Genomic DNA, 23,553 nt, shown 5'->3' on the forward strand with positions numbered 1-23,553 from the left:
AGTCCCGGGAGGATTACCGGCAGGAACCGGAAGTGGCTGATGAGCCGGTCGTCATCACGGGCCGGTACATCCTCCCCGTCTCTGAACACGCTCTCTTCTCATTGGTCCATTTATAATGTCTTCCAGTAGAACCAAGGCGGCCATTGTTGACGGTGTTTCAGCTCCACTTTGGTGGCGACGCGCCACATTAATGAACAGAATGTCTAGTGATGAAAAACGGAAAGAAGCTCGTGATTAATAATACAATAAAAATATCCACTTAATTCCATTTAAAGTGTCTCAATAACTGATGTAATGATTTCCCATTGTTGTAATAAAAAGCAGATAATGTATTCTCTGTAACAATAATGCAATGATTGATTACAATATTGAGATATTATGTCATTAGGCACAGCATCTGTTCACCCAAGGCCATTACCATCCACACAATCACCAATGAAAAGGACACTGGGAGCAAATTGGAGTTCAATATATTGCTTAATGACACTTCATCATTTGGACAGCAAGTATTGAACCACCAACCCCCTGAACAGTCACCACGGCTTCCCAGAAACTCCTTACTGTATGTGTGCAGAAGAAGAATGCCCATCGAGACATCAATCCCTGAAACAACAAAGACTTCTGCAGGAGGGAAGCCATTTAATGGAAAACAAAAGACGGGAGCGGGGAGCTAACCGGAGAGATTCATTCCTCCAGCAGCTAAGGAGATATCACTCACCAATTCATAGGGGCACTCAAGTGTACTATTTACTTTTCAATTAGGTCATATCCAAATGGGAGATAGGGAGGTTTTAAAAGCATTCACATGGTAGTTTAAAGAGCACTGGATTTTCTGCCTCACCATACAAATTCGATAGAATCCATTTAAACAATTAACTGCTCAAACAAGCTGCCCCGGCAGAGCACACACGGATAATAAATAGTTATGGCCAAATGTTGCAAACATCCGACTCAATTAAGGTGCTGTTAAGGCACAAGTGACATTAAGGAACAATATAAAGGACATCGTCACGGGAGGTGTGTTGCTGCTAGGAAAGAAAAACATTCATTGCTATAAGATTAGACGTTTTTCTTCTATAAATGCATAAAGTGTTTTCATAGTGCTACAACGTAACAGTCCAGAAGCAAACAGCGTCTGCTCTACGAGATCTCTTGCTTTCGTCCAGACCCTTGAACCCCACACACCTTGCTCTGGCTACCTGTTGGGAGACTTGTGGCAGCATTTGGGATATGGATAAGTAATCTTAGTGTCTAGTAAACTGTGATTGTGAGTCTAAGCAAAAGGAAATAGCGGCACTAGCTGTCTCTCAGAATTACAGAAAAGACTTCATTGAGGCACAGAGCGTTTAAAGTTTGTTTTTTACTAGTGCATTGAGCTGCTTTTCAAATATTTGGGCGGGGTGAAATATCACCTCAATGCTCTGGAGACACAGATACACAGAGAGAAGGAGAGGTACCATCAAGAACATGTGTGTGTGTGTGTGTGTGTGGGGGGGACAGGAAACGCAAGGGACGAGGGGGAGAAAGACTGAGGATCCTGACACTTTCGCAATAACATGGAAATAAGGTGAATGTCTCAAATATTAGATGTCAGTGAAAGCGATGACTATACAGCGCTGTAAAAGCCTCTGCTCCATTACACACATGTCTTAGAAGCAGGTTATCAGTTCATTACTGGGTAATGGGCCCACATTCTCATACAGCCTGGAATAGGTTCCACATGAACAATCCTAAGGAAGTATTTATACATTTTCATAGGGTACTTTTTACTTCCTTTAAGGCCTGTGGGTGGGGGGGTTACTTTAGTGGTTTGGGGGCCATTGCTATGTATGTGGTTTCAGGAAGCTATCGCCTTGGTGATGTTTCCAAAGGCTGCATAATGTGAGTTGCAAGAACAATGGCGTGTTCTTTTTTCAGCCAACCTGAGAAAACAGTGACAGTCGCAGAGACAGGAAAGGACATTCATAGATCAAGGAATGAGGAAGGCTACGGCGTGGCTACATGGGCAATGTCAAGTCCAGGGGTCACCTATTAGCTGGCCAAACGTCAAGAGTCTTCCATCGAGACCAACAGGCCAAGAAAAAGAGGCAAACACAGAGTTCACAAAACCAGGTAATCCAGTCAGACAGACAAATCCAATGAGGAGCAGATAAAATCCAGAATCGGTAGTCGAAACGGAACGAGGAACGCTGAAACACCAACAACCTGCCACTGAACAGAGTATCTGTGGAGTAGAGGCTGACTGAGAGGCAGGACTCAGGTGAAGCGGGTGAACTCGACTTGCAGGAATGTGGAGAAGATGTTAGTACAGCAAAACACTCGAATGGATAAATAAAGGCTATTCTTGGCAGGAGTCATGAAAGACCAGATTGATTAAATTAAAATGTATTTATTACAGAGACTAGCTCCTCCCTTCCCTTCGTATTCATAAATACAGAGCCATACTTTCTGTCGTCACCACGTGTTCACTCACAGAGGAGATGTTGCATCTTTGTAGATAAAAAAAGAATATATAATCTAGGCCTGCTCTTCTTGGAAGATGACTCGAGAAGACTGGTTTTGATTTGATGCAGTGTAAATAAAATTGATTCTTGCTCTGATCAGTTGCTACTGAAACAGATTGCTTGATTTGAGGTGCTGCGAGGGTCGTATGTTTTACCTCGTCCGATTGAACGCAGCGGATTCTCATCCCACTCATTACCCACTCTCTATTTAAACACCAATTTCCTTTTCTTCCGTGCCAGATTATGCTTTCAGGTTCGCTTCAGCAAGTCCGGCTTCCTCGCCTCGCTGTCTTTGTTTGCCCCGCTCCGTTCCTCGTTGCCCGTCGCTCCCTTCAGATGGATATTTGTTTTGGATGTGATTTTTCTGTTGGTTTTTGCGGACATCCAGCCTGCCCTCTTTTTTGCATTATTAATCGATTTCCTGTTGACAACGTTTTTTGGTTACTGTTGGTTTGTGATGCCTCTACGCCAGTAGGGCTGTTGTTCTCGTTTTGGCTAGAGCTTTGCTCAATAGTTATTTTTTTTTATTATTAAAGTATTTAGATATTTTATTACTATCTCTGTATTTATTGGATCCCCTGTTCTTATCTACACGCAACACAATAATCTGGCTAGAGACGGACAGGCTTTGGCAGGCTCTCCCCAGGGACACTCTTAGGACCTCACGGACAGTCCCTCCGGGAGTTAACCGAATCTGTGCACAGCCTTACCGTTGGTGGAGCTCATCTTGTCGGTCAGATGCCTCCTGCGTCCAACCCCTACTCCTCTGCCCCCGACTGTTTGCCCTACTGAAGACAGGAGTGACATAAATGAAGGCGAAGTTATCAACAGCATGCATGTCTTTGAAACTCAGGCTTGAGCTGACAAAACGGGAGACCATTATCTTTGTTTGACTTTGTCTTCTTCTGTTTGAGATACAGGATGGCATTGACCTTTTCATTCAGAGACACGGAGGTGGAGAATAGTCCACAAGTATGCAGACAGAAATACGACGCGGCAAAGAATCAAGTCTGGGATCAGTGATCCAGCACTACTCGGCGTCTAAATGCTAAATGAGGTTTCTGTTCCAAACAAAACGTACTTGGAACCTAGTTTTACCTTTATTTGATTATACACAAGTGACAATTTAACCACAGACTCGTCAACACCTTCAGCTTGAGGAAATGTCAGTCATTGTACACCATTGATCACGAGACAAAGATCTTTGAAACTTAACATTAGAAATTTGTGTGATAAAGTTCATTAAGACTCCTTTAAGATAGCAAAAACACTTTTAGACTTTTGGTTCTTTAATGTGTGATGGAGAAAAGTAATTCATGAGAAGCAGAGAGCGAGACAGGACAGAGACGAGTGTCGCACACATTCAGTTTCCTTTCTACTCGAGGGAGACAGGAGAAATGGCTGAAGACCTCTTAGAGCTTTACGTCTCCTGAGCACAGTCATTTGTGTATCTGAGATTTGTGTGTGTGTGTGTGTGTGTGTGTGAGTAATTGGTGAATGTGACCGAGTAAACTAAACACTGAGAGACACTTAAAGGCCCATTAAAGCTTCTAGTCCTGCTGACAAGAGCTCTTCATGGAGACAAACTTCTACCAACCTTTTCAAATACAAGCCTGTGGTGCATGAAGGTTACCTCTAATAGCAGAAACTGGCAGCTCACCTTGGGACAGTCTGTATTTAGAATCGTTCACTGTTTATTGAATTTCCACATTCAGGCCATTTCTGCAAACTGACTCAGTTACTGTTACCAGACACTTAAACATAAGCAAAAAAATTTATTTATTTATTATCACAACATTAAACTGCCAGAGATAGCGTAGCGCCAACTCTGTCCCTCCCTAGCTGCACTCTCTGGAGAAATATTATCCAGTTTTTATTAATGACATGACAGATGATTGATTAAAGGATAGATCTACTGGATTCATCAGTGATAAAGGACCCGGTCAGATAATGCTGGGTCATCAGTGATTCAAGATTCAAGATACTTTATTGTCATTATGCGAGCATAATAAAATCGTGAGAAGGCCCACGGCTTAAGGCACACATCATAACAAACTAAATTCTCTCTCTTAAGAAACAATATATATACACACAGAGAGAGTGAGAATCACAGGCAGTAGTGCAAAAACAAGCACGAAAAGCCGGGAGCCTCGGGCCGCAGCGTGTGTACGCGCCGCCATTCCGGATCACCTGCAGCTCCAGTTTTCACCCTATGTCCCACGCCATTGGCAGGTTTTCCTCCAATGATCACGTTGAATAGGTGGCTGCACTCAATCTGATTGTTTGTTCAACTAAAATGGAATAAGTGGATGATGAAATATGGAACTGAGGAAAGCAAACAATAGACTGCAGTAGAAGTGAACTCTGAAAGATCAATGGTTCTATTGCAGGAATACTGTCACAATGACATCGCCATCTGGAAAAACAGGTTTAAGCGTCGGTGCGTAAGTGCAGCTTTATCACAACAACAGTGTGCATGCATTATTGGTCTTCCAACATCCCACGGTGACTGCTGCATACTACTGCCACCTGCTGGTATGGAGAGTTATTTCCACCCAAAAAAGAAGAGAACAGACAGTACATTACAAGCTGTGCCATGTTCTGCTGTCTTTGCAGCTTGCACATATTTTTTTGTTGCATTGCGTGACATGTGCAGCAACACAAGAGTCTTTGTCACTAATGCTTTCATCAGGAAAAAATGTCAATTGAAATCCCGATTGATGGATTCAAATATCAGTTATAAATACACATAAACTTTGATTCACTCTGACTTTTCATGGTTGGTGTATAAATATACCAGAACAATTTAGAACATTTGATGATGATCCAGATCACCATGTGGACGGTGTAAATCCAATTAGGAGCGGGAAATGAGCTGCTTGGTGAAGGTTTGCTTAGGGTTAGGGTTGAGTGGCACAATGTCGCTGATGGAATCTGAATTTCCCTCTGGGATTAATAAAGTATTCTGAATGAGCTGCTTGGTGGAGGTTTGCGTTCTTTGAGTGATTTTCTCGCTCTTGGGAATGACTATGAATTATATATTTTTTCTAAAAAGTATAACCAAATAATGTATCTACCTAAACGAACACATATGTGTATAAAACCTTTTTGGAATTTATTATGGGTGTGTACATTTTCCCCAAATGGTAGTACAGTTATATGGCAGGTGGCCTTATAATCTTTGGTGACGCTGTCTTCTTGTTTCCGGGTACACATTTGACGGTAACTCCGGAAGTGTGGTTAATGCGGAAGTGTCTGTTTGTTGTCATAATGGGAAGCGAACAACGCAGCTTAAAGGCTATTTACGAAGTGAGACAATGCCTTGACGGGGCTAAAACGTTGAGTAAATAGCAGCTGGCGTTCTTAAGGCCGCCGCACCCTCAGGTTTGTTTGTTTGTTGGCTTGGAACGGGGACGGAGCGCTGACGCGTTGGTTTAAATGGGCTGCCATTGCCTTCTTTAGGGACAGGTCATTTACATCTTAGTGCACTAACCAGTCCGCTCGCTCCATCAACTGTCGCTGTCTGTCGGCAGTCCTGCTCAGGGTTGTTCTGCGTTATGTGTCACCTACAGCTGAGAACACTGATTTTTGTAGCCTGGGTTCTGGGCTACATCGCCTTCCTGCTGTCCGTCCGGAGGATGTGGACCGGGAAGTATGTCCGCAGTCCTCTGGCCCGGTCTCTGCTAATGAGCATGTTGAGCGACGGCGACGCGGCCGAGACTCAGGAGGTAAGGGTTAGCTAAGAATCATAGTATTAAGCTTCTTTTTAATGATATTTGCACATGTTTGAAGACTAACTACACGTGAAGACTAAACATAGTTTAAGTGTCGCATTTCTTTAAATGCAATCTGATGATTTACAAGAGATCACTAAGTAGACCCCGACATCAGTCAGAGAACACCAACCAACAAAACAGCTCAAAACAACAGTCCTCCTTATCATGGAAGTTTGTTCCTCATAATAAATTGAAACTGTGGAATTTAAACGAATGTTTTTTTGCCTCGTTATTAGTGTGATCTGTTTTTATAGATTCTCCTTCATCCAGATTATTGTAATCCAAAGAGCTAAATAGAAAATGGCAACTCGATCACACGGTTCAAAGACATTTCGGCTCACAAATGTGCCTTTTCTTAGAGGATCCTCGGGTAGCTTTCTGTGAAATTCTGCTTCACTTCCTTTTTCCTATGGCTCTAGTGGTACCGTTGCTCTCCTGACCTACTCGGAGAATCATTGCAACCCCTGTTCGTCCAGAGCAACCTGGACTCAGACACCCAGAACTTCCTCAAGCGCAGCGTGGAGAAGTCAACCTGGCTGTTCACGCAGTTCTACCATTCTTTTGTAGCAACGATCCTCAGTCCTCTGGTATCTCGCACGTCCATCAACGGGTGAGTGGTGCAGCCGCGCGTCTGCCTGTGTTACACCTGTCTGCCTCCTCCCCTGATGTACCGTCTGTCTCAGGTTTCTGGGTCGAGGTTCTATGTTTGTGTTGTCCTCGGAGCAGTTCCAACGTCTGCTCCGGATCGAACCAGATTGGATGGCCGAGAGGCTCCTGGACCTCGGAGCAGGGGACGGAGGAGTCACAGAAGTGATGGGAGCCTATTTCAGAGAGGTCTATGCGACCGAGGTCTCGGTACCCATGAAGTGGCATCTTCAGAGGAGGAATTACAAGTGAGTGGAAAATCACAGACGAGGTTGAATTATGCATTTGTTATTTGATACCAGTCCTACCTGGTTCTACCAGTCCTAATAACAATAATGCATCAGCAGATCAGTGACAGACTGCACTGGTGATTTAACTCTCAATGTCGCTTTAATTCTGGGGGGTGTAAACTGTCTGTCTTGTGTTCATTACAAGCAAAAAAAACAAAACGGTGAATATGCATTCAGTCACAACACTGATATTTTAATTCCTCCTAAGAAAATACCATCTGGCTTTATTCATCCGTGTGGACTGTATTTGTTTAAGTGGATTTCGGGATGGGAGATTGACTTTGTACTGATCTAAAATCAAAGCCTGTTGTGTCATACAGGCAACAACATTGGAGGTTGACGGCAGGAAAATGTGTGTTGTTGGCTCTAAAGAAATGTCAGCATCAACTGAATGCTAACTGTTAGCTATCTAATCTCCATACAAAGAGCAGGCTAACATTAGCTAGTGGTTATCCTGAAACTTAATTAACATACAAAAGGCAACTATGAACGACTGTCACCTCGTGCAGACTTGAATAACGTTGTCAAACATTACATTCATGGCCATAATGCCCCTTTACTGCTACGAGGCGTATTTTCTCCCACCCTTTAAAATAACAACCCAAATTGTTGTCTTGTCATACTCAGAGTTCTGAGCGTAGATGAGTGGCAGCAGACTGGTTTCCAGTACGATGTTGTCAGCTGTCTGAACCTGCTGGACCGCTGTGAAGACCCCCTGCGTCTCCTGTTGGACATCAGGAGCTCGCTGGTTGCCGTCACAGGGAGGCTCCTCCTGGCAGCGGTGATCCCATTCCAGCCGTATGTGGAAGTTGGTCAGTTGTGAATTAAATTAACTGAACTTCTTATCTATATAATTCCTTATGCCTTTAATATTTAATCTAAAAGCATTCTGTTTTTTTCTCCAGGAGGCAGATGGCAGCGTCCCAAAGAATACTTGAAAGTAAAAGGGAAAACATGGGAGGAGCAAGTGACCGCCCTCTCCAGTGAGGTTTTCCGCAGGGCGGGGTTTGAGGTGGAGGCTGTTACCCGGTTGCCATATCTCTGTGAAGGCGACACCTACAATGATTATTATGTTCTTGATGATGCAGTGTTTGTTCTTAAGGCTTCAGAGGGTAGTTCTGTCTGATCGTTGACTGCACCGTGATACTTAGAAAGACGTTGCCATCACCTCATTGGTTTACGCCAGGCTTCATTCCAGTGCAATTCTCAAAGGCTTCCTTTGTTTTTTGAGTCGGGGGTGAAGCTCAGGTACTGCAGTTCCAACATTTACCAGCCTGACTTGTGAGACAGTGATATTGCTGTAAAGAACGGGATGGCAGTGCCTCTAAATGCAACTGAAGATGATAGATTTGTAGGCTCGTGTTCTGTGTAGGTGCCTACAGTGTTTGTTGGAAGTGTTTTAACTGTTGGTGTTTCATCATTCTGTAATTATTAATGTCTTTTTTTGTGCCTCCGTTCGATTTAATCAGCTTGAATGGGGCTTCTTGCATTTTAATTCTATGTTTTTATTAATGATGGAGGGTGTCATAACTCAATGTATCACAGTTGTTCATATTGCCATTAAAAGTAACAACATTTAACATTGTGTTGATAATGTGGGACTAAAACCAGATATTGGGTCAACACAAACCCAAGCCTTGTCTTTCCCCTCCCCTCCCCAAACATGTTGACAATCAAACAACACGAGTTGGGTGGATGTTCCTGTCTTATTGGAGCCACGTGAAATAAAAAGTGATTGATTACCTACATCCCTGTTATTTTGAGGGCCAGATGAAATGCTGGTTCTGTGGACCTGACTACAATAAACCACCCTGTCAAAGAGGAAATGCTTTCAGTGCTGCAGGATGAATGGGGAACCAGTAGCAAGGGCAGAACTCTCCCTGCTACACCTGTAAAGCGCCTTGAGATAACTTTCTGTTATGATGCGGCGCTATAGAAATAACAATGAATTTAATATAAGTTGTGCTATTGACTCTGGTGCTGGAGTCTTTGACGTTGAGATAGCTTGGTATTTGTAGAACTGAAAACATGGACACAGCAGTCAAAATACGTTATATCACCAAAAGCATTTGCTCACCTGCCTTCACATGCACTTGAGTGGCTTCCCATTCTTAAACATTTGTGGCATTTGTCAGATTTAATATTTCATGTCATATGAATGTGACCTTAGTTGGTATTGTGCAGAATTACCAGTTTGAATTTACAATCAGTTCTTGACGATGGTTTTAAACGGAACTCAAGCTTCGTCCAGCGAGTTCTGGGCTCCCTGTAGTTTATTGCGACTCATCCTCACTTTAAACGTGAACATTATTTTTTCACGATGATGTGGTGAACAGTTTTTTTTCCACATCTGCAATGTGTTTTCTTGTACACACACACGTACACTCTCACACACGCGCACACACACGCGCACACACACACACACAGCAGGAAGGGCGCATTTTATGTCATAATTTATGCAAAGCAGAGCTTCCTCCTCTTCTGATTGGCTGAGTGTGAAAACGTTTTCCCTTTTCTGATTGGGCGCTGTTGTTTTGGCCACGTCCCCCAAGCCACGTCGCTCAATGGTCGCCATTTTCCCGTCTTCTTAAAGCAGAAATACTGTTACGCTGAGGTTCGACTCCGCGTCGCGTTAGTAATTTATCCTTAGCGGAGACCGCATCAGTTTGTTTACTCGCGTTGGCCTCCCGGAAACATGAACATTTTCAGGCTAACCGGAGATCTGTCTCATTTAGCAGCCATCATCATCCTGCTGCTAAAAATATGGAAAACCAGGTCTTGTGCCGGTAAGTTAGCGCACCTTCCCGGACAGTTTGTCCGACCCCCCCCCGTCTGGTAAACACAGAACACGTTTTAGCCACTTAAGTTTAACGCTAGATGTTCTTCTGCACGCAGAGGAGTCGCTCCGTAAACTTATTCTGGAGTTGCAGCTCGCTAGCTAGTTTTCGGCTAACGTTAGCTAGCTAGCACGTAGCAATTGCGACTGTTTGTTTGCTAATGTTAAAACAAAACAACATGTCACTGTCTACATGAATTACACGTCATGACCAGCTAGCAACCCCTGACTTGTTAGCCAGCTTCGACAGAGAAACGGCCCCCGCCAGTGACGTACGACCACCGGGGGGGACCGGAGGGCCGTAAGGGCCGTCCTGAGCTCCGGTATATCAGCGCTGCGGTCAACACGGCACGTTCCGCTCCTCAGGCCAGCCTGCCGGGCCCGGGACCTTTCTGACGTGGCAGCATTGATCGGATACTCCCCCGACACGAATCGGTCACCGCCCGTGTGCCTCCGGTGCGTTGCCGTGATGGAGCTTTGTGTTCCGGTCAAAGGTTCCACGTCGTGTCGTTCACCGAAGTTCTGTCAGCGATACTGGAATGATAGTAACAAAGTGACCTTTGCCTCTGGCCTGTCTGACTGCAGGATGTGACACTTGCACGGTCGTGCGTGTGTCCGTGAACGAGCTCTGCTGTTTTCTGCGGGCGGGTGACAACAGAGTTCTCGTTCCTTGAGTTCTAATGATGCAGCAGGTTGAGCTTTAGTAACGGCCTTAAATAATAATAAACTAAGCCGCAACAGAACCGGTGCCACGAGAAAACAGTGATGATTATTCACGTCGTGCGGCCACACAGACGCGCGCGCACACACACACACACACACACTCACACTCACACACTACAGACTACTGCTACTAATACAGACAATTTAGAGTAATCAGATGACCTAAATCACAGGTTCCAGGTTCTCCGGTTTCCTCCTGCAAATGATAAATATGAAAAGCGTAACTAAAATAAACAAGTAAATAAAATATGAAGTCACAGGTTAAGCGATATCATCGTTATGAAGCCTCCGTATTCACGTGATATCTGCCCATGACTCATGTACTCACAAAAAAACAGAACACCCAGGCCGTTCCGGCAAGGAACGGTGTTTCTAAAATGTCCTCTTCTGTCCTTTACAGGTATTTCTGGGAAGAGTCAGATCCTGTTTGCCTTGGTGTTCACCACTCGTTACCTGGACCTGCTCACCTCCTTCATCTCTCTCTACAACACCAGCATGAAGGTGAAATACTCGCGTCTTCTCTCCGGCACCAGGCATTACCCGCAGGGGCGTCGGTCCTCATCTCAGTACCAGAGGTCCAGGTTTTCACTGAAGACCTGGGCGAGACCGTCCTCCTGCCCCCCCCTGCACAAACATTACTCGCTGCACTGTGTTTACATGTCACGGTCTCGATAGTATGGACTTATTTGCATATGTTAATCAGATCAGATCGTACTGGGATTGGTGCGTAATAATTGTTTGTCTGTGCCCTTCAGGTTATCTACATTGGCTGTGCATATGCCACCGTGTACCTGATCTATCTTAAATTCAAGGCCACTTATGATGGGAACCACGACACCTTCAGAGTGGAGTTCCTGGTTGTCCCTGTTGGAGGGCTGGCCTTCCTGGTTAATCACGACTTCTCCCCCCTGGAGGTCAGATGCTGAACAAACACACTCTACTGTGCAGCTGATAATCTGCCTGCATTTAGCATCTGGCTCTGTTTGCATCCACAGATCATTCTGTCTTTCATTATCTGTAAATTTGATGATGGACATTTGTCCCAGTGTTCATGTGGCGTGTGGACCGGGGCGTTGAGATGCGTACCGATACCGGGCTTCGGCCGACAGACACTTCTGATCCATATTATCCTTGGTGGATGATAATGCAGATTTTTAATGTGCTAAATGTTTAATGTGTACGTCCAAGAACACGATTTTAAATAGAAATGAAATGGCAGCCAGACGAGTAGCACGCTGTCCTTCTGAGGGCAGGTCAAACGGTCACAGCGCATGTTCTCCTGCAGATCCTTTGGACATTCTCCATCTACTTGGAGTCGGTGGCCATCCTTCCCCAGCTTTTCATGATCAGCAAGACGGGTGAGGCGGAGACCATAACCACCCACTACCTGTTCTTCCTGGGACTCTACAGAGCCCTCTACCTCATCAACTGGATATGGAGGTTCTACTTTGAGGGATTCTTCGATATGATCGCCATCGTCGCAGGGGCGGTCCAGACCATCCTTTACTGTGACTTCTTCTATTTGTATGTAACAAAAGGTAAGGCCTGCATCCTTTGTGTTCGCTCTACTGCTCGGTTAGACATGGACTGCTGCTGCTTTAGAATTCAACCTTGGTCGATTGGGTACTGAATGATGATCCATCTTTTAGCGGTCCTTATTGTGGATGAATCTTTAAATTCAGACCTACCATATTTGTTCCAGATCAATATTATTCTATTTTAATACAATCCAAGGCCCGCCTGGCATCAAAACATTTGTTTGATATGATGATGATGTACTGACACCATGGTGAATGATTTCATTGGTACTGGAGTAATTAAGACCAGTGTAGAGAGCACCACAGAATAATTTCATTTGGTTGTGAACTACATACAATATAACTGCTAAAAATAATCACCTGGTTTTTCAGAGAGGGAAAGATTCTCGTATTATTGCTAACCCTGGTTATATGATTAAACAGTAGCCGATGGGGCAACATCAGATTTCATTTGCTTTAATGCCTCCAAAAAAACTGAGAAGGGCTTATTTACATTCCCGAAAATGGATTTGGAGTTCGTTTTTCAACCTGGCACAGGCATCCCAGGTCAGGTGGATTGTTGAGACCGGAGCGGAACTCTTTCTCTTCCTGCATGTGCTCTTAAACCCACACGGAATGCCTTGTTGTTGTCACGGTAACCTGTCCAGTACAGACTCAAAGTTCTTGAATATAGAGTACAGCCGTACAGAAGCAATCTCATGCAATGAGTCCTTTTATAGCATTGTCGTTCTGTAGAAATGACCCGGCTCCAAAGTTTGGGACACAGAAATGGCCGGTCTGTGGAACATGAAGCTGTCCTGTCTCGTTTCAGTGCTGAAAGGAAAGAAGTTGAGTCTGCCAGCTTAAGTGCCAAAGAGGAGTGCTTTGGCAGACTTGCAGAGGGGTGTCAAAGGGAAGGATAAGTGGTAGCGGGCACCTCCGATGGCCCTGCCACCTCACCCTCCGCCGCCGCCTCCTCTTCCCCTCCCACCAGTGTAAGATGCCTGAGACAGAGAGCGAGTGGGAGCTGCTGGCTTTCTTCTGATCCAGAATCAGTGCGATCAGAACCTCTGCAGAGTCCGGTCCGCAGTCTTCTGATTTCTGTTTGATGCATCTTGCCTTAACTTTTTTTTTTACTCTGTATAAACGAAGGAGAAAAATGCCAGAAATGTTTTCTACTGAAGATTCGGCACATTGGAGAATAAGAGCTGAAGATGTAAAATTGCCTCTGATTTGGTATTGTATGATATTCAAGTGGACTTCTTGTGGTGGTATATTATTAACCCAAGTAGTATTTGCCATCTAAATAAATGCGCATTACTTTTCCTGAATCAATTTCAGGAATAATTGGTTGAATCTTCATAATTATGGTGATCAGTTTAAATGCTTCGCTCTTCTATTTTGGGCTACTATACACCCCCGTGCATAAAGACGGCCTATTTTTGGTTTCCAAACCTATGGAGGAGAAAACAATCAAATGGAGACACCATTGTTAAAGTTTCCCTGTACAAAAGGGAGTTCATTTTTTTTGTTAGATGTGCAAGTCTCTTGCACTTATCAATACAAGTCTGTATTGTGTTGCCTTGGTTAGGGTTGGTGTGAAAGGACATGATTGAACTCTTGTCACTGTAAATGGCTTCTCCACCTTCCCTATCTAATAGGCACATTTTATCACCTGTAAGTAAACATCTTTCACTCATTTCAGATTAGTGAACACGCTAATGGCGTGCTGTATGTTAATCATAGCACTAATTGGAGACTTTCAGTTTTATTTTGGGGGGCCAGTGTATTTATTTTTATCTTCTGGTTTCCGGTGGACGGAGTCTGTAGGAGTGTCCAGGTGTTTCTAATTCTAATAGAAATAAACCTCCCTGAGCACGATCTGCAAACTCTGTTACACTGACCTAAATATCTGCTTCAGTTTTCACATTTCAGGTTTCCATTTAATTCTTTGGAGCTTTTGCATGATAATGCCACCACAATAAAGACATTTTGGGAATACATTTTTGTGTGGTTGCCCTTTTTATTGTTACGCTACTGTGAACTAGAGACGTAACCTTTCTTCCAAACGTATTCATTCCTTGTCTAAATTCTCATCCAAAATGGATGGTTAACGTGGCATTTAGTTGCTTATGTCAGTCAGGTAAGCGTTGGTGTACAGCAGGGGTCGGAAACCTATGGCTCGGGAGACAGATGTGGCTCTTTCAATGGCTGCATCTGGCTTGCAGACAAATCTTTAATTATAAAACAAATTGTTGCGCGAACCGGCGACTAGAAAGCCGGTTTACTATGAGGCAGAGATCAGAGGAAGTCCGGCTGATATACGGCATTGTGCTCACTGGGAAAGGGGACAAACAGGGATGGATAGCAGGTCGATCTGCATTCATTTATTCATTTTTGTGACTGTTTTATCCAAAATCCGGGTAGCGGATATTGCTGGAGCCTATCCCAGCAGTCTACGAGAGATACACGGTACACCCTGGACAAGCCGCCAGACAGACAGACAATCACTCACACCTACTGACAATTTAACATTGCTAATTTACCTAAATTGCATATATTGGTGGTGAGAGGAAACACAGAGAAAACATGCAAACTCCTCAGAGAAAGACCCCAAGTTGGAATTGAACCTGTGACCTTGCTGTGAAACAACGGCTACCCGCTGTGCCACTGTGCTGCCCCTGTCTGATTTTAATGCAGTATCACTGCAGAATCTTTCAGGTGAACCAATCAGTGAACCAATGCTTCTGAAATGTGTTGCTGATATAAAATTTAGTCATTTAAAAACTTTTTTTTTTTTTAAATATTTGATATGTTGTTTTTATACGACTGTACTTTCAAATAAATAAGGGATTTCAATGCTTTGGAAATCATCACATTCTATTTCCTTTTTATACAATGATGTCCCAATTTTGTATTTATATTTAAACGGTTGTCCAAAGTAGTGAATATTGAATGGAATTCAGCAGCTGGACACAACCCCATCACATGGATCCCAATACTGGTTTGCATCTTCTGCAAATGCATTCACAATGCTATTTTGTGAATAAAAGTCCAAGAACAATTTAGAACCTTTTAATGATGATCCAGATCACCATGTGGACGCCGTAAATTCAATTTGGAGGGGGAAATGAGCTGCTTGGTGAAGGTTTGTTTATTTTACAGACAGCTTTCACCGAAAAGGACTAAACAGGGGAGGGGTGCGGAACTAATGATGCCTGGTCCTGCCTCCCATCGGATTATTATTCCGACCGGAACGGAAGGCAACTGTTGACGCATAAAGATCTGCTCGTGTGATTTGGGTCTCGGGACACAGCCGCCTCGAAAATACAGGATTTGACTCGTGTTGAGTAACGAACAGATTTTCACTAACTAATGTAACTGCAGTGGACACGCAGGATGGACGGAGGTATATCCGAGTTAGCTGGTGAGTATTGACACACGCTAGCTTGTTAGCATAGCCCGCAACGCAGCCTATGCTAAGTGTCATTGCTAACTTTGTCTCGGAGATGGCTTTCTTGTTTTAGTCCGTAAAACATTTAATTTGACTTGGACTTAAGATTGTATTGAACTGTTAGTCTAATTGAAATAATAATGAGGCCTCCATTAATGTTATTAGTCATCAAGTGGCAGTTTTGGGCAACATGCTAATGCTAAATAAGAACGATGTAAGTTACTGTTTTGCTAATGCTAAACTGACTGGCTACAACCACCTCAGGCTGCTTCATTTCTGCTGTTTTCTAACGAACTAACCCAACAAACCGCGCAAGGGAATATGAGTGTATGTTTCGAAATATCTATCGTTGTAATTTGTGGGCAATTAATCATTTGCCGACATGAAATCCGCCTTTGATGTACCCTTGGTGTTGAAGTCTGTTTATTGAATTTCTGATAACATGGCGATGATTACCTTTTTAAAATAAGTCTCTCGACAGTTTTTGGTTTCATAAACCATGACCAATCTAGATAGAAAAGTATCACAGGGCACAAGGGATTAAAGACACGTCTTGGTTTATTCTGTTTATTAACCTAGCATTGCTTTGGAGATGCCTGGTGTGATGTTTTGCCTTTTTATAAAATAAATTCCTCAAAACGATTATTCTTCTGACCTGAACAAAATGTAGTTTGGTGTAACGGTCCATTAGGATTTGTCAAATGTCTATTTGTCTCCTCTAATTTTCTGCGTATCTTAGAATACAAAGCCAACTTGCTTTCATTGACATGTGAAACACTTACACAATCTGTTGCAGGAGGTGGAGGTGGTGTGTAACTTTAGTTTTCTCTCTCTCGTTTATTATTGTGGTCCGAACTTCAAACTGCTGATCAGACTTGAGAGCAAACGTGTCACAACCTGTGATATTTATTTCAGTTTCAGAGGAACACGATTGTAATTTGCAATACTTGCTCTAAACAGGTTTGAGAGAATGGAAAATATACACGTTTTGACACATTAAGTAAAAGAAAAAAAGGATTTTTTAAAAATGCAACCATAAAGTAAAGGCTTATCTGACCAGTCTCTTCCATGAAAAGCTACTGTTTCATCCTTTCAGACATTTCTTGAAATGCTTGTCCTTGTTTGCAGGCCGCTCTCTTCCTCTGTCTGCCTTGAGGCTCCTGGTCCCACCGATTCGACTCGTCTCTGCAGCAATCTGGCAGACAGTGGAGCAGAAAGTTGTTTCGGATTATGGACTACTTGAGGAGTTTGTTTTCATGGTTACAGAGATTGTACCTCAACTTTTATCCACAAGGCAGCGGGCTGAACTCATTTTAGGTCTCCGAGCAAGGGTGAGGAAGTTTGTTTCTTCAAATGACTGAACAAAAAATATATTTTTGAAAAACATGACCATGTTAACAACCGTATTAATACAAAAACAACAACGTGTTGACACTGAATCAGAATATTTGCCAGATCAGAAATGGTCTACACAAATTAAAAATGTTCTATCCGGTGAATTAGCTTTGATAAGCTACGTTTCGGAGTGGAAAACCAAACCAAACGATGGGATAAAAGAAGGTATCTGTACTTGTAGCTGGACACCATTTGTCAGCTCTTCAGTTATTTCAGTTACTAATAAATAATAAATATATGATCGAGGAAATCTTTACATTCTACTTTGTTTCCTTTTGGGTTTTTCCAGCATCAGAGACACGCCCCTCCCCACGACACCATCCCAAAAAAACCAGACCATTTCAGATGTCACTAATAAATTTACATTTTATACAAAGCCTGTGCTTTCTTTCACAGAGCTGTATTCTGTATTCAGACGATTGTGCAGTTCTGGGCAGCATTTTATCAGCAGGCAGTTTATTATTGTCCTGATTGCAGCTGATCCTGGAGCTGTGCCGCTCTGAGGAGACTGCTGACCTCCAGATCATTCAGCCACATCTTGACCGAATGCAGAACCTCCAATCTCTGTGGAGCATGGAGGTGAGCTTCAACTTGCAGTCGATATAAATCATCTCGCGTGTGAATGTTTTCATCCTTTCGTATACTTCAGTTTAGGCTGTGATGACCTGCATGTTTTCATATTTTGCTTGTTGCCTGTTTTCTACTTGCACTATGTCGTGTAAGTCCCATCTGTCTTCTCACCATGTCTTCATTTGATGTTTTTTTGATTGTATGAGGATGGTGGTCGTCTCTAGTTTTATTTAGGATAAGACAATGATGTTCTTCGTATAGCGAGGAACGACTGTACAACAAGAGAATGGCTCTTCTCAAATACTTTCCACTCGCCGGTTCCCGGGCACTAAAACCTTAAACTGTCTTTTACTACAGCCTGATGCTGAACAAGGAGTGTCTGACTCACATTTCATGGGCCTTGTCCAAAACCTCCTGAGAGATCCGGAAGAGAGAAGCAACTATTTCTTGGTAGATGTTCATGTTGAAGCAAAATATTAAGTGTTGTTTTCTAAAGATGGTTCAGAGATTTGGATCTAGAGTTGTCATTTACGTCCTTTTCCTCTTCGAGGATGTTTTCCCAGGAGACTTTGGCCCCACATATGACAAAGCAATCCAGACGCTGATGTGGTTGTTTCTGTCACGACTGGAGAAGCTCCTTCCTGCCCAAACGCTCCAACAGGTAGACTTCAGTGTAATGATTATCAGTAAAATTAGAACTAGGAATCAGTTTCCCCACATTAACTTTCCTTTTGTCTGTCAGATTGCATCTCTGCTCAGGGATACTTCATCTGCTCTGAATGAGTGCATGGAAATGTTTGCTCAATCTCATGAGCTCAAAACCTTGCTGGGCACCCAGAAAGATCTCAGCCGGTTGGAGAACATCGGTGAGCTTCTGACGAAATCAATGACCTGCTCACAGAATGTCTCTTTGATGCTTTATGTGGGACAGAAAGTGCTACACGTATTATGTCATAATTTATACAGTCAGCAGAAAGGATTACAGATTCAATTCAGTTTTGTTTACATAGCGCCAGATGACAACAGAAAGTCATTTCAAGGAACTTTACAGGAGTAGCAGGGAAAGACCTGCAGGGAAAGACAGAACCCAACTTGACCCACAAGAGCAAGCACTTTGGCAACGGAGGCAAGGAAAAACTTCCCTTTAACAGGCAGAAACCTTGGACAGAACCTCGGCTCATGGTGGACGGCCATCTGTCTGACCGGCTGGGTTGGTGGAGAGGGAGCGAATGGCAGGTCGCAGGATAGTCAAAACAAGGAGATGTATAGGGAGAGAGAGAGCAAGACTACGGGGAATAGAGAGAGATTACATATATTTATGACATGAATAATCAGAGTGAGAGGGAGGAGCTCAGTGTCGTGATGTTGAGCCACCAATGCTGGCCTGTGGCAGAATATTGATTATTGTATTGATTAACTATAAGCTTTGTTAAGAAGGAAAGTTTTTAGTCTACTCTTGAACATAGAGATGGTGTCTGTCTCATGGGCGGCAGTGGCTCAGTGCACTGCCGAGGTGCCCTTGAGCAAGGCACCGTCCCTGCTAACGGCTCCAGGTGCGCCGATCACGCCTCCACCCTACTTCCTCTCCGTGTGCTGGGGCCCCTTGATGCACGTATTAGTGTGTGGTTGTTTCAAAGGGCCCGTTGTTCTAGGGTGAAAACGCGATTTTATTGTGTGTGTCAGCAGATGATGATTAATAAAGCATTTCACTTCATGTCATGAACCAATCAGGGAGCTGATTCCACAATAAAGGAGCTTGATAACTGGAAGCTCCGCCCCCTGTCTGCTCTTGGAAATTTTTGGAACCAAGAGCAGGCCAGCATTTTGGAACCACAGGGTTCTAGTGGGGAAATATGGGATAATCAGCTCTGTATGTTAAGGATGGGCCTGGCTGTTGAGGGCTTTAAAAGTGAGCGGAAGGATTTTATATTCAATTCAGATCCGGGAGTTAGTTTTGCACGTAACAAAATATCGTATAGGTTGCCTGCTTCGTATGAATACTAAATTTAACCAGTTCTGTGAACTCTCTTTTCAGAATCTTTCATTGACAGCGGAATCTTGTTAACTTTGTGTCTCCCTCCTGTGGAAAGAGTTGTGATTGTCGATGAACAAACGGAAACGGATGGCGAAGGACTTGAGTATTCAGTCTGCACAGAGATGGAGGTGCAATCTCAGAACAAAGACGTGTACGGCGAGCGAAGCGGGAGCAATGCGTGTGGGCAAACCCAGTGGTTCGGCCTCAGCGGTGAGGTGAAGACAGAGTTGGACACAGACCCAGATCCTGCTGAAGGCACTGAAGCCAGTGGGTGTGGAATGGAAGGCGACCTCCACGATGGCCAGTCGGGAACACTGATGATCGGGGAGGACAGCCAAGTGACTGTGCTCGGCGAGGTAGAGAAGAAACCAAACCGCCGTGGGAGGAAAAAGAAGCTTCCTGTTGATGAAGACTTTGAAGTGCAAAGCAGAGCACGGAGTAAACAAGACGATCCAGATTATAACGTGTGGGAAAGGCCAGTGCGGAAGAACCGTGGACTCAAGATGAAACGTTACCTGTCTCAGTGGAGGAAGTCGGGCAAAGCGAAGGGCAATAGTGCTGCTAACAGCGGCTCCAGGAAATTAGCCAGCTCCCATGGTTCAGCCTTGGAGGAGAGAACATGCAAAGTATGCGGCAAGGTGGTGAGTCATGCCAAGTTTTTAGAGCGTCACATGAGTCGCCATTCAGACGAGTTGCCCTATTCTTGTCCGGCCTGTAAAAGGTTCTACAAGAGCTTGCGCTACTTGCAGCAGCACAGATGTCCAAGCATGACGAAAGCAAAACCTGGAGAGACGACGGCAGAAGGTGATGAGCAGACATCCAGTGGGGTTCCTCGTGAAGCGACCAATGAAGAGCAGACGTCTGATAGCGCAGGCCAGGACCCGGATTACTTGCCGTCTTCTGAAAGGAGATCTTCCAGAGACTCTGGACAGATGAGCCCCGACGGAAGCAAAGGTTTGGCCGAAGGTCCGTTTTACTGTCCTCAGTGCAGTGTTGAGTTCAAGTGCAAACAGACTTTTAGGTTCCACTTGAGAAACATTTGCTACAAAGAGCCTCTCTTTTCAGATAGTCCATTGGATGATGCTTGCATTGTTTCTGCTCTCAGACTTCCTCCCGTTGAAAGGACGACGACGGATAAAAAGCAACCACAAGCAAATATCAGGAATAATTTAGTGTCATTTCCATCAGATGTGGATAATATATCTTTAGCTTTGCCTCATGCAATTCAAGTGAATACAGATGCAATTGCCGACAATCAGAGTACACTGGGGGAAAATGAAGCAGCTATGCTTTTGGATGGTACAACAAGGCACAAAGAAAAGGAAGCCCTTGTTCAAAGTCAACTGCAGATTACATCAGTGAGTCTGAAACAATGTCGTGTTCAACTAAAACGAGTCGACATCCCATCGTCTTTGCAGCGTCGTCCTGTGAGGCGAAGCCGAGGCCTGAGGATGAAAAAGATCCTGTTAAAGGAGAAAGAAGCTCTTCGTGAATTTGGCTTCTTTAAGTGTAAATCAGCTTCAAAAGAAAAAAGACCCAGCCTCGGCATTACTCAGGAAAAAGTGGATCCGGAGAGCTTCAGCGGAGACTCGTTTCAGTCTCCCATCTCAGACTGCAGTGAAGACGAGTCGAGCCTGACTGACTGCTCAAAGCGAAACGAGGCTGCCAGCTGTAGTTCAGCTGTGCCACATTCCTCTTCCAGCTGCTTCAATAATGAATGTTCATCTGTAACTCAAGTCAGGCGCGAGTCTGAAGGTGATTTGTTTGGCTGTTCGGAGGAAAACCCTGACTCTGTTTGTCCTGGAAATGAATCGGCAAGCAACGGAAAGAAGGGCATCAACATTAGTGCTCCAAGAAACACTAATACATTCCATTGCGTTATCTGCAAGAAATACGTGACGACACATGGAAGAACTCACATGAAAACCCACTTTCCCACTGGTGATTTTGCTTGCCCACGATGTGACAGGAGGTATAAGCTGTATTCATCTTTTAAGCAGCATTTGAAAAGAAGCTGCTTTGAGAACAACTACTTACGAGTAGATCTGGCGAAGCCACACAAGTATAGGAAGATTTACAGGTGTAACAATTGCGAGGTGGCCTTCAGGGACAAAGTTGGCCTGGAAAGGCACCAACTGACCCACCACGAACTTTACTGCACTGTATGTATGAAGGTGTTACAAGATGCGGCAGCGCTGGAAAGACACAAGGCGTCTCACACCCTGTTTCAGTGTAACCGGTGTGAGGAGTCCTTCAAGCATTTCAAACCCTTGCTAAAACATTGCCAAAACATTCATAAAATCAGAGAACCCTTTAAATGCAACCATTGTCCAAAGACATATTCCAAGCTGCACGCTTTAATTGCGCACGAATGGAAACACAATGGGCATCTACCGTTCCAATGTGCTACCGGTGGTTGCGGTTTGAGATTCAAAACTGACGTAGATCTCGTTCTCCACCAACGAGTCCACACGAGAGAGAAACCCTACTTGTGTTCTGACTGTGGCAAGACGTTCTCCCAAAGGCCCAACCTGTTGCGCCACATCAATTTCATCCACAGTGGGTCTCGGAATGAGAAGAAGCATTCGTGCTCCGAGTGTGAGAAGTCCTTCAAAGAGAAAGGAGCCCTTCGAAAACACCAGAGGACCAAACACTTCACTGAATTGTTTCGTCATCCGTGCACAGACTGTGGAAAGATGATTGCTGCATCCAACATTGCTAGACATAAACTGATGCACACGGGAGAGAGACCTTTCAAATGCACTGAGCCTGATTGTGACAAAGGCTTCATTTCAGCTGGTGAGGTGAAGACGCATGCCCTTACACACCATACAAGCGAGAGGCCATACAAATGTGACGTCTGTGGAAAGGACTTCGTAACAAAGTCTGTTTTCAAATCGCATGCGAAAATCCACTCCGGAGAGAAACCTTGTGTCTGCTCTATCTGTGGCAAGGGTTTCCTCTGGAGTCACTCCATGAGAAGACACAAAAAGCTCATACATACAGTTTCTTAGGTTGAGTATCTCACACTGAACTGAGTTCTAGAAATTTGGTTCATACGCATCCAGCTGGTTTAGTGTTGAATTATTTAAATCATTGATTTGGCTAAACAACATCTAAGTCAGAGCATGACAGTTAGCCTTCTCGAGAGAACCTCAAGTTCTCAGTATATTTAGCCGTAACTGAACTAAACCATATTAAGAGTCAATAAGTCAGAATAACAAGAACGTCCAACAAAAGTTGCAAGAGCACAATGTTTGTAACAAAGTGTTATTATACTGCTTACACAACTGGACTGTAAGGAATTTCCAAGTTCGTCCGTAGAGGAAGGATCTTGCTGTGTACAGATAGAACCCTGAATCTTCTTGCACTGAGGTAGCAATGCTAACTTTGTGCCACTATGCCATATATATATATTTATGACAACTTAATCCTATAGGAATCTTAAGGAATATGAGCACTAGGCGTTTACAAAACAATTTGTTGAATACAAAAAGATAGGATCTGTTGTCCTTGGTGACAATTGGTATGCCGTCTGAAATATAAATAAAAATTGCAAGCAATGATTTCAAAGTCATCATGACATGTTGAAAATATCACTAAGATTGTATTTCAAATGATTGAAATAAAAAAGTCATTCATTCATTCATGTGTTTTATATTTTCATATGGGTAACAGATCTGGACTGCGGGCAGGTCAGTTTAGCACCCAGTCTCTAACGGACGAGTCGCGCTGTTAGCCGTGCAGAACGTGGTATCGGGGTAAAATAAGCACGGCCTTCCCTGTTGTCAACTCGGTAGCATATGTT

At 43.8% G+C, this 23,553-nt stretch overlaps 4 protein-coding genes across 5 annotated transcripts; all 4 read left to right on the forward strand.

The window, feature by feature from the left end:
• The first annotated feature begins 5,775 nt into the window (after positions 1-5,775).
• On the forward strand, positions 5,776-8,955 carry mettl9 (methyltransferase 9, His-X-His N1-histidine). 2 transcript variants are annotated; one of them, XM_068754605.1, is made up of 6 exons: positions 5,776-5,888; positions 6,077-6,232; positions 6,700-6,890; positions 6,964-7,173; positions 7,843-8,027; positions 8,121-8,955. In XM_068754605.1, the coding sequence occupies exons 2-6, from the start codon at positions 6,143-6,145 to the stop codon at positions 8,339-8,341; spliced, it is 897 nt and encodes a 298-aa protein (XP_068610706.1). In that variant the 5' UTR covers positions 5,776-5,888; positions 6,077-6,142; the 3' UTR covers positions 8,342-8,955. The 2 variants fall into 2 exon arrangements, with proteins under 2 accessions (XP_068610706.1, XP_068610705.1); XM_068754604.1 differs by lacking the exon at positions 5,776-5,888 and having other exon boundaries at positions 6,054-6,232.
• An 863-nt stretch (positions 8,956-9,818) lies between these two features.
• On the forward strand, positions 9,819-14,294 carry kdelr2b (KDEL endoplasmic reticulum protein retention receptor 2b). The gene is made up of 5 exons (XM_068754346.1): positions 9,819-10,001; positions 11,175-11,275; positions 11,530-11,688; positions 12,060-12,312; positions 13,124-14,294. The coding sequence occupies exons 1-5, from the start codon at positions 9,911-9,913 to the stop codon at positions 13,156-13,158; spliced, it is 639 nt and encodes a 212-aa protein (XP_068610447.1). The 5' UTR covers positions 9,819-9,910; the 3' UTR covers positions 13,159-14,294.
• A 2,043-nt stretch (positions 14,295-16,337) lies between these two features.
• On the forward strand, positions 16,338-19,808 carry LOC137910478 (TERF1-interacting nuclear factor 2-like). The gene is made up of 7 exons (XM_068754914.1): positions 16,338-16,344; positions 16,874-17,076; positions 17,618-17,719; positions 18,068-18,160; positions 18,261-18,371; positions 18,453-18,576; positions 19,801-19,808. Exons 1-7 carry the CDS (start codon positions 16,338-16,340, stop codon positions 19,806-19,808), a joined length of 648 nt encoding a protein of 215 aa, XP_068611015.1.
• A 59-nt stretch (positions 19,809-19,867) lies between these two features.
• On the forward strand, positions 19,868-23,390 carry LOC137910479 (zinc finger protein 431-like). Its single transcript, XM_068754915.1, has 2 exons — positions 19,868-20,711; positions 21,501-23,390. Exons 1-2 carry the CDS (start codon positions 19,868-19,870, stop codon positions 22,757-22,759), a joined length of 2,103 nt encoding a protein of 700 aa, XP_068611016.1. The 3' UTR covers positions 22,760-23,390.
• Positions 23,391-23,553: the final 163 nt, after the last annotated feature.

Source organism: Brachionichthys hirsutus, chromosome 21 (assembly GCF_040956055.1).
Source record: "Brachionichthys hirsutus isolate HB-005 chromosome 21, CSIRO-AGI_Bhir_v1, whole genome shotgun sequence".
Lineage (NCBI taxonomy): Eukaryota > Metazoa > Chordata > Actinopteri > Lophiiformes > Brachionichthyidae > Brachionichthys > Brachionichthys hirsutus.